This window comes from Lottia gigantea (genome assembly GCF_000327385.1).
Source record: "Lottia gigantea unplaced genomic scaffold LOTGIsca_41, whole genome shotgun sequence".
Taxonomy (NCBI): Eukaryota; Metazoa; Mollusca; class Gastropoda; family Lottiidae; genus Lottia; species Lottia gigantea.
This window is the reverse complement of record NW_008709421.1, coordinates 279,668-294,598: the sequence shown is the minus strand read 5'-3', so window position 1 is coordinate 294,598 and position 14,931 is coordinate 279,668. Positions and strand designations below refer to the sequence as shown.

Here is a 14,931-nt window from a genome sequence, read left to right as displayed (position 1 = left end):
AACGAGTCCCTTACGACACGAAATGAGTTTAAAGATAAACATTTGTAAAAATAGTTCACTTTTATTTGATTGAATAAATTAGTATGGAAATATACATAAGTTCGACCAGACAGAAATTTGCTCATCGTGAACCGGTCTATATATTCACCTTTGGCAAGTCGCGCTTTAAAAGTCTTTCTTAAGTTGTAAAATGATAAAGGATGTCTGGGTATTCAAGACGAAAAATCACATGATAGTTGATCATTAACAAATACATAAAGATTGTCCCGTGAGGTCTGATCATTGTGATTGAACACAGTCACTGAAAAGTTGCATAATACAAGCTCATTCTGTCGCCAAGATGTTGAAATTGGTTGTCATCTCTGCATGCCTTGTTGCTGTTCTTGGACAATACAAATTCAATGATGAATCAGAGTTGCAAATGGAGTATCCCACTGTTGCCGGCTGTTGTACACCCGACCAATGGGAAGGATATCAAGGTATAATCGGTGGATATGCCAGATTCATTAAAAAAGGAGCCGTTTACGTAAGTCTGAAATTACTGTTTATATAATTCATAAATGTTTCGTTTGTCTATAACGCAGATCGAAGTTGATAGTGTAGGAAAACAACTCAAAATGTATTGATTTTAGATTGGCATGTTATGCAATTCGTTTTTTGCAAAGGGTACAAGGCATAATCGTAAACTTGTGGGAGTTACTGGGGCCATAGAATCAGCATTATCGTCTTGTTTTTTGCTACTGGATAGTTTGTTCTGGTGTTTTGTAGCCTAAATGCCCACTCAAGTGACAATTCTGAACTCATGAGACATTCTGTCTGCAGAAAACCTATGTACCAGTCACAATTCTCAAGTGCCACGAATTCCTGTTAATATATTTCGAAACCATTTGCAGATCAGTGACAACAATTTATCCAATTAGTCGAAATTGCACTCGCCAGGGATTCTTAAATCAAACTATGTTTGTGAGATTCTATGGACTATTTTCTGGAACCCAAGGAACATTCTAGCCAGTATCCTTCAATATGTTCCTACTTTTACATATTATTTTGGAATAAGATCATTTGCATAAATGATTTTTTTTTCAGGGCTATACGAAAGTCTCTTACGATGCCAAGAATGAAAGAATTGCTGCTGTTGCCAATATGACACGAGACGGTAAAAACCATGCCATTCGTGTCATTGAAGATTATCAAAATGTGAGTCATAAGTTAAATCCCCCAATTTCATTGTTATGAGAAACAACTTAGAAATCCAAATGTTGTAATGTAATTTACTAAATAGTTGCGCTCCAGTACATTTGAAAATTTTGATTGTTTTTTTTGGGCTTCATGCCAAATGAAAATACGTGTTGTAAAGTTTCCAAGTGGCTGGATGATCCAGGCTTTTTTTTAAATTGAAGGTGTTATAAACTTGAATAATGGGTCTTTACTTTTCTTTTTTTTTTCGCTCTGATGGACTCACTCCACTAATTCATTTGCCATCTCTTCCCATGTTAAAACACGAAATTCAACCTTCTACAACTTTTTCCAGAAATCTCGTTGAAGGCTTTCCAATATGTCGAATGAAAGCCTGACCAATTCTCAGTGTCTCCTAAAAAATTCAATATATGATGACCATGAAAATTTTGAGCTACTTAAATTGAAGTAGACTACTACCGATTATACTCATCCGCTAGAGTGTGGCACTTCACAAAACGACTACCTTTAGAATTAGCCTTCCGCCTTTAGGTCTCTCATCATCTCACCAAATCTTAAAGATAATGCAATTTCAGACATCAAATTCCAAATCTAGACCAATAATAGGCATGCAAAAACCCCAAAAGGGAGAGAGGAAGAAGATTTCTAAAAATAGCCTGGACTACATTCGAATGTGTTAGTGAGTCCTGGTGGTTTGATACCTTTAGATTACGAGATCTGTTTCATTCTGTTTGATATAGAACTTTTTTTTTTTTATTCAATGTTTGTAACATTTAAAACCCGTCTTTCACCGTCTTTCAGATCTACCTGGGATATGCACTATGAAGTATTCTAACCAATATTATTCTTCCTATACTGTTCTTTTTTCATGTCACGCGTGTAATTCCAGATTATGTCACTTTCAAAACCATTTTCTTGATGTGTATTGCAATGGACTTGCAGGAATTTCAGAAGTAAAACATCGAATTGCTGCAAAATCAGCTTTTGAAATCCTTAAAAAATATATTTGAATCCAATTTCAAAGAAAAATTGCTTGTTTAATATGCACTTATTTCCGCAATTTCTAATAATCAAGAATAAGTTTCCTGTTATTTACTTTCCCACTTCAACCTTACCTGGGTTATAATGGGACGAAATCTAAATTGATCTTCAATGTATTTGTTACTCCGACATTTACCTCATTCACGATCTTTATACATGTACGTACCTACATTGCTCGGGATTTTCCTGTGGCTAAATTTAGACTAACATTACATGTCGATCTTTGTAACATTGAAATTTTGTCTAAAACCGAAAGTAGAGCAATATAACGTCCTCTTTGATTTTCGTCATCTCACAATTCGTTATGTTATCAAGAGTTCTACATGGAATGCTTTGATTCGATTTTTCACAAAATAGCGTCATTAGAACGGAACTGTGTTAGAAACTTGTTAATATTACAAAGGGGACGAAAACTATCAGAAAACAAAAACTAAACGAAATTGAATAGATTTGATTGGTGCTACTTAAAACAAGGTAAACCAGAAATCTAACATTCAAATCTCTTATGATTCAATAGGGAAAGATTTACATCATTAGTTTGAAAAAGAATTGGTGTAAAACACTGACGACAAAACGATCTTTCAAGAAAGCATGTGTTCCAAGTAAGTTTAAGCAAACATCCTCAAACAATATCATCTGGATCAGTTAAGTGTTGGGCACAGAGCACCAATTATTGCGTTGTTTAAGTGATCAATCGACTCGTTACGTTGCATTAATTACATAGTATTTCTGAGCTTAATGTGTTTAACAAGCACTCTTGGGAGCACCTTTAGATACATTGTTATTCTTATATTCTATTCAGAATCTGCTGTGAAAATTGGAGAATTTTATCAAGGCACTGGATTAAGAAAACTGACACAAGTAGCATACTACTACGAACACAAATCTTTCTTTAATGTTGTAAGATCAACTTTTGATTTGACCAAGAAAGGATGCATTCCAACCAATGAAGTCATCAGTGGCCGTGTAAAAGGAGGTAAGTCTCTAGTAAGGAAAATGATTTTAGGAGATTTATCATAAAAAAAAAAACCCTTGTCACTGCCAGTAGAATCTGGAACTGTCTGCCCGTAAACGTGTTAAACGAGTTCCTGGATCCATTCTAACAGGACTAAGAGGTATGGATGTCAACTACTAACGACAACTGTTTTATCGTGGTTAAAAGAGTTTAAATTGATTTTCTGGCGAGAAATTAGACATGAATTACTGCCTATGACTTAATTAGTGGTTCCTCATAACTTTGTAACCCTTTGACAAGTACCATAATATACGTAGAGTAATAAGAAACACAAATGTCAAATCTTAGAGCACCAATTATCAATGTGTATTTATAGTGAACTTTATGGACGTTGTTGGATTTAGTGATATTACTGCTGGAATTAAAGATCCAGCTGTCTTCAACCCACCTGAGTCGTGCAACAAGACGGAAAGCGATAGTGTAAGTCATGCCTTTATATACAGCTACAAGCCCTAAGTGGATGTTCCCTGTTCCGTTCACCCGATACCCACTAAAATTAATACTGTGGCGAGACAGCTTATGCTCACCCTTTTGGCTCAGCTGAAGAGAGTCCATATTGAGTGTTATTTACGTTGCATTGTAGCGACATAGGAGGTGCTCGTTATTCCAGGCGACCCAGTTGCAAATGGGTATAGATAATATGAAAGATGATAAATTCCCAGAAGTTTGCCAAGGAGCAGCTGTCTGTCAGGACTTTATGAACTGAAATTTTTAACTTTGTTAAAAAATACAGTTGTTTGTTTTACTATCAATATGGTGTACTTTAATAACTGTTGTATTTCAGGGTCCCAACTTCGAACTTCATGAACACATGCTATACCGTGAATTCAGATATTTTGGTCTGTAATAATCTGTTGTGCTACGATAATCTCCACTGCAGTCCATTTTTGCCTTCAATCTCATCTTAATTTTTCTATTGTGTAAATCAAGTCAAACTTATTATCTCGGTTATACACCTCATATCTCCAATAATGCAATAATCTCCAAATGAATATATTTTTGCTTCAATTTCAAATTTAATTTAACTGATATTGTTATTTTTTTTTAATATTTTTTTACTTTAGTGCTAATATGCTTTTGTACAAAGGCTTTTCTTGTACGTGCTTGCTTGAATCTCACACGTTCAAAAACGGAAAGTTTAGTCTTTTGTGATGTTTGTTTTTATTGCAAAAAAAACTTCCTTCCACTAAACACCCATAATAATCCAAACGACGGTTATTCATCTTGAAGTTCTTCAAGTTGTATACTATGCTTTTATATGTTTATAAGGGTGTTCCAGCACAACTGCATTATTTCTGAGGGAGTAATGTAACATTATTTTGTATTTGTTCGTAAGCCTGCTAACATACTGAATAAAACAGTATTTTGAAACTCTTTTGTACGTCAGTTTAGTAATAAAATTCTTATAAAAAGTTTAAGCTTAGTCTATACATATGGTCATTCCAGAATTGCCCCAAAAATTATCAAAGATTGGGAGCGTGTCTCTTGCATGGTTCATTAAATAGATATAAAGAACAGACTTTAAAATTCCAGCAGATGGTGTTCTGTGATTCATCAGCTATCACCAAATCTTCTTAAAGAGTACACGAAGTAGGACGTAAAACTCCATTTATTTCATTTCAAGATTACACTTTTTGTTTGATTAATAAACATCGTTAATACACGGGTTACCTCCCTTGGAACTTTTTGTTTACGTGTATTAGAAATAAAATGGAAAATAAATATAAAATATAGGAGTATTTGTCATTTTTGAACTGTATTCGAATGCCATATGATTGCATTTGTAAGAATACATGATTAAGAGTTGACGACTGTAACTGGTTTGGGTTACGTGACTTAATAAATGCATTCTTTAAATATGAAAAAAAGGTTTCGATATCAATTTCTAATTAATTGTAGACTAGGTGATGCGCCAATATTCAGTAAAGGTGTGATTACCCGAAATAGTGATCACGTGTAGGTTGATATCAACTAATGTGAAGGTGATCGTACTGAATTCTCATTGTGCTAATTCTACAGGCTATAATACTTGACGGAATATCTTTGTTCTGATGTGTATATTTGTAGGAAGGCAAAGGTCATTGTGCTGGACTTTGCGCAAAAATATCTTGTGATAATTTACATTTCAATATAGTTCTTTTGAAAACTTTAATTGCAGTAGAACAATCTGGTAATTAACAGGTCAATCTCCATGACGTCAAATCCCAATCTTTAATTAACGTATTGAATTGGTGAGGACGACCAGAACTTCTACAAACGTGATTCTTTTTGCTGCTTCCTTGACTGTGATGGTCAACATATTCTACATGGAACACTGGCTGAAATACGAAGAACAAAATATACAATGTATATGGGGGTGGGGATGAAAATAACAAAAAAATTAACAAGAATCATTACAAAGTTGTCTCCTTTTGTACACAATGCGAATACATTAAAAGGTCATCTGTGCATCAATTCATTGACATCAAAGTGCTTAATTTGTATATATGATCTTTCTGGTGTGGCCTCTTTTTGTGCCCTTTCTTGGAAAATAAATTTCAAGAAAAAATACACTTGTGAACTTATAGTTCTATGACGACATATTGCTCATGTTTAAAACACGGTAACAGAAGGGGGTAATCCTTGTTTTATTCAATAAATTACCGAACAATAGCTGGTTTTGAAGTAAACCGAAGTAGCTGACTTCTTCTAACTTAAGTGGCACTTCATGTTTAAACACGAACAAACTATTGGAGCTTGTCACAAGAAAAGGTCCTAGAAAATGAAGTCCTTTGAGAATACAGTAAAAAGAAAAACTACAGAATTTCATTAATTCAATATGATCTTCGGCCAAGTTCAAAGTATTTCAGGCTATCAATCATTACATTTTGATGCCACTAGGGAAGCCATTAAGAATGCATGAAAGGTTTTGTCAACATAGGGTATTGTTTTTGTTAAATAAGGTCACTTGAGAAAGGTTATCAAATGGAGAAGAGGTCAGTGAAACTTAGTTAATTTTGTTTTTCTTTTTTATTTTCTTACATTATCAAAATATTTAAATATACGTTTTTGCATATTTTATCTTAACTTACATTTTGTTTTTTACGCCCACATTTTACGTTATTGAATACCTAGGTCTGCTCTTAAACGCCAACACATAATATTTCATTCCGTTATGATCGCTGTACATTCTTTCACTAACCTTAATACATGTTCATTATGCTCCGCACTCCCTTGAACTACAACAACCAATGGCAAGAAGCCAGACATCGTAGCACCAACCAATAAGTGTGTTATTTTCAATGCATTCATCTGATCTGAAGCTAGTTACATAAATGATACGTATAGATGCTATGGAATTCTCGGCCCGACCAAGATGAATGAGGATCGAGATATCGTAGCGAAAAGAGTTTGTTGTATAAAATTACATACCTTGCTGTGGTCAATAAATGGTTTATATTTATTACATTCATCGTATTCAACACATTCTTCATTCAGGGCCCAATCAAAATAAGGTTCTAAATCTTTGATCAGATCTACAGCGTTCTTCAGACCAACAGACAAACCCTTGGAATGAGCAGCTGAAATATGAGAATCAATACAAATTGCAGTTGCACATCATTTGAAATGTTGAACGGGTTGTCAAGAGTTCAAGTGTATCGGGGACACTTATAGCTGCGATTTGCACCATCCAATTTTCAATCAGATGTCTGATAAGCGGTTAGACATCTGACGGAAAATTGGAATGGTGCAAATAGAAGCAATAGATGGCTTTGACATTCATAAAAAAAACTCGTATATAGCTATCAAAACTATTTTCTAGACGTAGTACTCTTGTACATTAACATACCAATTTCATCGAAATGCAATATACCATCTGTCGCGATGGGAAATGTAACTAGCTCTAATATTGTTGTCCCTTTTTGACAATTCTCTTCTTTTGGTAAACGACAACCTAATACCCATAATACCTGGAAGAATCTTTGTAATTCAGCTATGATACTCCGAATAGGGAGATCATACATATGGTCAAGACATGGAATGAGTTCGATTGAAATGACTTTGCAATTAACCGTTAACGGATATTGATCTGTTGCCCTTGACTTTGCGAAAATGCGTCACTTTCCACATGCTTAATACATAAATTATTTGTTGGACAAATCGTTGACAAAACGGTATCGGATTCATATGAAAAGCTGTAATCATGGTATTTATCAAGCTGATGACGATTAGTCCAGTAGATCTCTTAAAATCCGATAAAGACACCCATTAATTAGATTAAAGAAGAACTGTCTGAAATCTTACGACTCAAAATTATTTCTGTCAAGCAGGACGACCAAACATTCACTAAGGGCAATTTTTTTAGCTTTATTGCCACGATAAGTGTAAGGAATATGAATAATTACTGTTGTAACATAATTGCATTTTTTACTTAATGTTTTAAAGCAATGAATTTCTTAAAATGTGGGCTCGAGGAAAATGATAGTCTATTATCAGTAATTTGTTGTACAATAATTTGATAACTTAACATGAAGGTCAAATAGAATTTTAGATAAAAGTAGGGGGAGCTTAGGTATGCTACAACCAGTTCATTTTGATGTTATTGCACAGCTGAAGCTCCTTCCCATTTTGTAATATATAATACTCGTTAGATCCGTGGTGTATATATTTCACTTGTATTATAGCGCAAACAGGTAACGTAAATCGATAAGGTTTCCACATATAGTCATAACTTAGCTACATTTTTAGGAATGGCCAGGTGATTTTAAGACTTCATACCTTCTGATTTGAACTATAGAAAATTTATTTTCGTTTAGGACAAGCTAGGGATAGCGATATCTTGCATTTTGTTGTGCAGATTAGAGGGTGCGAGCCGACATGTAGTGTTACCGGATGAGGAACGAGTAGGACCAGATTTGTCGGGCTATTTTGAACATGATCAAATCATATGTCTTGTTACAAACATGGGCCCGATTACTCGAAGTGCCCTGAGAATACAGTCAAAAGAATTTTTAAAGAATTTTCATTATTTCAACTAGTATGTTTACATGTCGTGGGGAAAATATTTCAAGCCTACCATTACGTTTTGATGCCACTAGGGAAGCCGTTAATAATGAAAGCGCTAACCAAATACTTAATAAGTCGTTTAAGCCATCGAATGTCAATCTGCAGTAAGTAAATTTTAAATTAAATTATTAGAAAAGGCATACTTGAATTTGAAAGTTTTTTTGCTTCTAATTTGCCAACCTGTCAATAAGAAAGCTGTAAGGATTAAAGCATTATTCATTGGCACAATTAGTGACGGATTTTGACGAAATTTGGTGTGAGTGTCTCTTAAATCTATTTAAAATAAACAAAAATTGATATTGATACAGTTATTGCTCTTGAAAACGCGTTCAATTTGTGCCTCATAAATACTCCAGAAAGGACAATTCTTGGCGGATTTTGACGAAACTTGGTGTGAGTATTTGTAATCACGAGTGTTTGTAATCATTCAACAATCAAATATTTCTTGGTGAATTGTTAATTATCTCCCATGGATGAACCCTATTGAAAATCAAAAAATATTTTATCATGCATTTATTGACCTTGTTCTTACAAACGCTTTCAATCTTTAGCTCGTAAACAATAAAAGGAACAATTCTTGCTGGACTTTGACAAAGCTTGACAATATTATTCAGTATCACCACAAAAAGTCCAAAAGAAGTGTATGACTGGAGGTTGAATATTTCATACTGGTGAATGCACTACCAAATATTTATTATTTAAAATCAAAGCTGCCAGTGGGCGTATTACCTTGCCTGGAAAGATATCTTCTGATGTCTTTTAAGATAATGAAATCGTTTAGTTTTCTGATGATAATGTTGTTCTTTCGGAAAGGTGAACTCGAATGCATTGCTTCTTAAACTATCATTAACGTCATGTTAATGATGGCATATCAAAGATAAAGGGTCGTAATTTCTCGCTTCTTGTAAGATCTATAGCAAATTGCTAATGCACTCCTTTTAGAACAAGTCAATGTAGCAATATTATAGTTGTTGTTTATATTGAGTGAGAGATGATACCCCAGTGTTAGTTCCTTGGTTTTCATGTCATGTACATGAAAGGTAAAACCATATGTGGTCTAAAAGCTGTCCGTAAATTATCAAGAGAATAGTTCATCGGATATTAGTCTTTAATATATGTAAATAGTCTTTAGAAATGTACGAAAATCACAAAATTCCTTTGAAAATACTTCAGACTATGAATTATACTAATTAGTTCTATATGTGTCTTTCTATATACCACAGAGTATATTGAATTGACGAGTCGTCATTTAAACATTCAAACGCAGATAATTCTGGACACACATGGATTTAAAGGCTCAAATTTCGACGGTGAGCTGTGAACACTATTACTGATTAGCTCAGCTAAAAAGTTCCAGTTTCTGAAACTAAAGTATGATTGGTCAAAAAAGGCCTGCCTGCCCCTTTAATGTATCTAGAGACGTTGTAACTTGTGAGAATAACAGTGCAGCGAGCGATAGATTGCCAGACAAAAAACAAATATATACGCTCACGAAGGTAGTTAAAATAATGCTGTTCATGGTCAAAATTTTTAAATGTTAACATCTTCTCAAGAAGCTATCGTATCAGTCCACATTAGCATACCACGTTTGAATCGGACGGAAACTGTAAGTAGGCGTATAATAGTTTCTTACTTTGAGCAAGCCAAATGTTAAACTGCTTCTGATCATTACTTGTGAGACCTAAACCATTTTTGTTTGAATAACCATCAACATTGTCGGGTTCAACGCCATCGCAACCAAGTTGTACAGCTTTGGTGAGTCGGGCTTCCATAATTTGCTTCACACTATCTTTTCGAATATCAAGCCATCTTTCGTCCCATCCTTCAAGTTTATTGCCTAATGTAGATGCCGGGAACTGGTTGGCATCCGGGCGCCAATTTTCATAAGAGCCAGCCGAAAAGTAGCAAACTAATTTACGACCATGACTGAAAAAAATAAGAACAGCATGCTAGGCGAGGTAACATACGCATGCCAAAAATAAATATCCTTCTTACATTTCATATCATTTTATAAACAAACCACTTTGAAATCATTTATACGCATGGCGCACTAACATTTAGTCCCATTTGGCAATTTAATTTCATTTTCGTTGTACAGTCCCGTGGTCTGCATATTTTGTGGCATATAACGGCCTACGTCCAAAGCTTAACACTGTGAAGATGCTTTTGAGGAATCACCATCAAACATAATTTTTCGAAATTATACAACAATGAGACTCAGTCAGATCAAAACAAATAAAACAGTCTTAAATAAACTGTAGTATTTACTGTCTTCATATTCTGATAAGTATGTTCTACGTCAAGGGAAGTAACTCATCATCAATTTGTTAAAACAACAAACATCCAGAAATATAATATAATGTTAACTAAGTTGTAAGAATAAGAAACAATAAATTCATATCTTTTGTCTTGTGCTAAACTTGTTGTGGATGTTTGTTTGGTGATAAAAAATATTGTCAAATGTGACGTCACATGATTGCAAATAGTTCGATTTGAAATTAGAATTAAAAGCGTACCAGATACTAATTACTATTATGAAATGCAAATCAATTTCAAATTCAGACAAATCCATCAGTCTATTAGACTATTTGCTTTTTCGATAAACATACAAAGTACTACTTAATTTTCTGTTGAGAATTGTTTTATCATTTGCCCTTGCAAGTAGCATTTGTTAAAAGTCAATTTAAGAGCGATTTTGTATTTTTTATTAAATAATAATTTTGCTGAACGTAAATGTTATTAACGAAGGTAACACAGATAATATTATAGCTTAAAACACTTAAATAACCGCTTTCTAGGGTTTAATACGCTTGGATTACGAAATGTTTCAATTCTTATCTGACGAAGCGACATCGTACGTTTTCATCCGGGTTTTTGTCTGGGTTCTTTGTCTGAATCTTACGACTGTTCACCACCAATTTAGGATTTAGAATATATTAAGGTTCCTCAACCAAAAAATCAAACTGTAGAGGATTCAGTTAAAAAAACAATAATATACTCGTATATTTTTAAATGGCGATAGCTTGTAAAAGTTGGAAAAAACAACATGATCAAAAGTCATCAAAATTTCAATATGAAAAATTTGTGATCTATTTTCCGTCTTTTTGGTATAAAAAGGGGCATCTTTGGCTGAATCATGACCAATGTTTTTAGGGTAGGGGTTCAATATTCTGAAGATTATGACTTATTAGTAATTACAGCAAATACAAAATTTAAAAGTGAAATTACTAGTTCGAGATATTTCTGAACGAATTACATTCTATACATAATTAGTTTGATGATACTATGATTAATATTCTATACTTACTTGGTTTTATAATACTATGATTAATATTCTATACTTACTTGGTTTTATAATACCATGATTAACCTTCAATACTTGGTTTTATAATACTATGATTAACATTCTATACTTACTTGGTTTTTATGATACTATGATTAATATTCTATACTTACTTGGTTTTACAATACTTTGATTAACATTCTATACTTACTTGGTTTTATAATACTATGATCATCTTCCATATTTACTTGGTTTTATAATACCATGATTAACCTTAAATACTTGGTTTGATTATACTATTAATTATCTTTCATACTTTCTTGGTTTGATAATACCATGATTATCTTCAATACTTTCTTGGTTTGATAATACCATGATTATCTTCCATACTTACTTGGTTTGATGGTATCATGGCGTACCTTCAATACCTTTTTTTGTGTAATAATTGACGATTTCAAGCATTATAAAGGGATTCTTTTGTATAGTTATGACACCAAGTAGGTCCACTAATGAAATAAGATTCATTTTAACCAAGTTTTAAAATTTCTGTTTTTTGGTTAATCTAAGAGGTAGTATATCTTTAAACACGCCCTCTCTCCAACATTATATAGTAGACTACTCATTATTTGTTACTTTTTTATTTATATTTTACTCTTAATTGCTGCTTTATATTCATATTAATTGTCTGTTTTATATAGAGACGTATTTACATAAGCTTTGTTTTCAATCTGAATCGATATTATGCATAGATAAAATGTAATTGATATGTATATTTCTTATTAATATTTTTTAAATCAACGTGTTTGAAATTCGATGTCTGATCTGACGTCTAAACTTCTAAACGCAACAGGTAGGCAGATAAGTCATATTCGATTTTTAATTGCCGCAATTTGAACTTGATCTACATAGTTTCCATTCTATTCATCAAAATAGATTTGGGAGTGGATGTTCTTTTTATATATGACACATTATTGGCCTATATTCCCGTCGTTATTTGCCGGTGAAATTGTAGTCAATTCGAATGAAAAACTCCATGTCATTTCATTCCATCAAATCATTGACCTAGAATTGTTGACATGAACTTGGTTGTTCTATTATATATAATGATGCTTATAACTCATGCCTTGTTAATGTGTTGTTATATAAATTAGAACGATCTATCGGATTACAGATATTAAGTTAATACTTACAATGTCACATTGTGTATAATTTGATAACCTTGAACGGATTCCTTCAAGATTATAAGACATATAAGGTTGAAAAATATTTTAATTAAAAAGCTTAAATCTATCCATGATTCACGATAAACCAGTATTGCCATTCCCTAGAGTTTAGCTTTTTTTTTAAATAAATGACAAATATGGAGTATATGCAGAACAGTAACAAGAAGACAATCGGAAATACCTACCACCATTTTGATTTTGGCGTTTAAAACGGATATTAAAATCATAAATGAAATATCAAGAATATATGTAGAACAGTAACAAGAAGACAACCGGAAATACCTACCGCCATTTTTTTCTTAGCGTTTAAAACGGATATTAGAATTATAATTGAAATAATAAGGATTGTATGGAGGACAGTTATAAATAGACAACTGGAAATACTTGCCGCGATTTGATCTAACCGTTTAAGACGGATATTTAAGTTGACTTAAAAAAAAATTATATGTAGAATTATTCCCTTTAACATGAATTATGTCAACAAAGTGAGAACTATACATATATATCTAAAGATATATGGGTTCAAAACGGATTTAAATCAGGTTTCACACGTCGTTATAGAGCTTTCTTTAAGTATAACACTTAATAAAATATAGTTTACAAGGTGTTGTCTAAATGCGTTCAATTGCCACAATTTTCCAAATTCAGCCCTCTTAAAAGGACAGTATAAAAATTTTCATTATTAGGAAGTAAGAAAAAATCATACGTGAAAATATTTCTAAAATATGCTATTTACTACTGTGAATTTGTTGAAATAGGTTTACACGGACCATACTTATTGCTACTAAGCAGTTACTTAGTTCAGGTGCTTGACCTGATAAGACTCGATATTATTAGCTAAAAGCTCAAGCATAAACAGGAGAAATATTTCTCTACAATTTTCTGTTTAATTTGCTTAAATCCGTACTTAAGTTTTCAAACACCAACCAATAAACATATATAACAGGTAAACCTAGTATAATAGATAGTTTGGCATTCTAAAAATGAACTTACCTTTTTATAGCATGTATGTCACTACTTTTGACATCAAATAGGTCAACATCATAAACCTGTACATTAAGACTAGTATCTATGCTATTATCTAATTGCCATTGCCATGTTTGATGAGCTGATGGACGCCACCAAGCTAATGCAACTGGCAGAATAAAGAGGAAAACACTTAAAAACTTCGTCATTTTACTTCTTGAAATGTTCATTATACAGAACCATCTGTCCTTTCCCACTCTTATCACGTAAATAGTATACGATTTATTTGTTTACTTGAGTGACAAATGCGGAACTGAATTTGTAATATTTGTCAACCTTTATACAGATGTTCATCTTGGTTGCGTTCAGGATATGAAATTAAGTTTATTGAAATTGACACGGTTATAAATAGGATATTGTCTTTAAATTATTGTTTTTTCCCTTGTCGACAAAGAGTGTCTTTGCAGCTGTGAATTGCAGTTTATATAACGGAAATCCAATGTCCGGCTCCTCTATAAATCAAGCAAAATCTACCCAGGAAGTTATGATTGTCGCCACCATTTCCATGCCATTATCAACATTCTTGCGTGCAGTTATTAAATTTATGTATGCTGTTTCAATTCCTTTATCAACCAACTTTCATTTGCTTTCGCAAGGGAAAAATAAGATCAAAATAAATGCCATCAAAATAAATGCCATCAATATACTTTAACATGAAGTAATGTTTTTGTCATAAACCAATCAAAGCTTTTATCTCCATCGCAATCAAAAGCAAGTTCATTCATATAATTTCTTTGAAAAGGGACATAAAGTTCATCGAAAAAATCGTCATAATCGAATTCATCAGATCTCACTAAAGTACACAAAGTTTACGCATTCACAAACCACTTTTGACATGCTAAATTAAGGGCATTAACTCAAAACCAATAACAAAAAAGCATTGTTTTGTTCTTCAAAATTAAATCACTTCTTTCAAAAAATCACAAATCCATAATTTTAACATTGACTGTCTGCACACAATTTGGATACTTCTGGTGGTAAGCATTCAATATCTTATACATGATCATATAATGGACCCTAAGATTCCAGAATTTAGCCTGAGATATCATCTACCATCCAACCAACCGGTACCGAAATGTTAAATTATTTTGTGTTGGCAT

General features: G+C 32.9%; 2 protein-coding genes across 2 annotated transcripts; one reads left to right on the top strand and one right to left on the bottom strand.

Annotated features, from left to right (window-relative positions):
- Positions 1-204: 204 nt before the first annotated feature.
- LOTGIDRAFT_233583 (hypothetical protein) lies at positions 205-5,535 on the top strand. The gene is made up of 6 exons (XM_009060198.1): positions 205-526; positions 1,087-1,197; positions 2,756-2,840; positions 3,041-3,214; positions 3,570-3,673; positions 4,038-5,535. The coding sequence occupies exons 1-6, from the start codon at positions 341-343 to the stop codon at positions 4,098-4,100; spliced, it is 723 nt and encodes a 240-aa protein (XP_009058446.1). The 5' UTR covers positions 205-340; the 3' UTR covers positions 4,101-5,535.
- On the bottom strand, positions 5,428-13,980 carry LOTGIDRAFT_163670 (hypothetical protein; the record flags this gene model as incomplete). Its single annotated transcript, XM_009060197.1, has 4 exons — positions 5,428-5,571; positions 6,665-6,813; positions 9,933-10,225; positions 13,799-13,980. 4 exons carry the CDS (start codon positions 13,978-13,980, stop codon positions 5,428-5,430), a joined length of 768 nt encoding a protein of 255 aa, XP_009058445.1.
- Between the last annotated feature and the right edge of the window lie 951 nt (positions 13,981-14,931).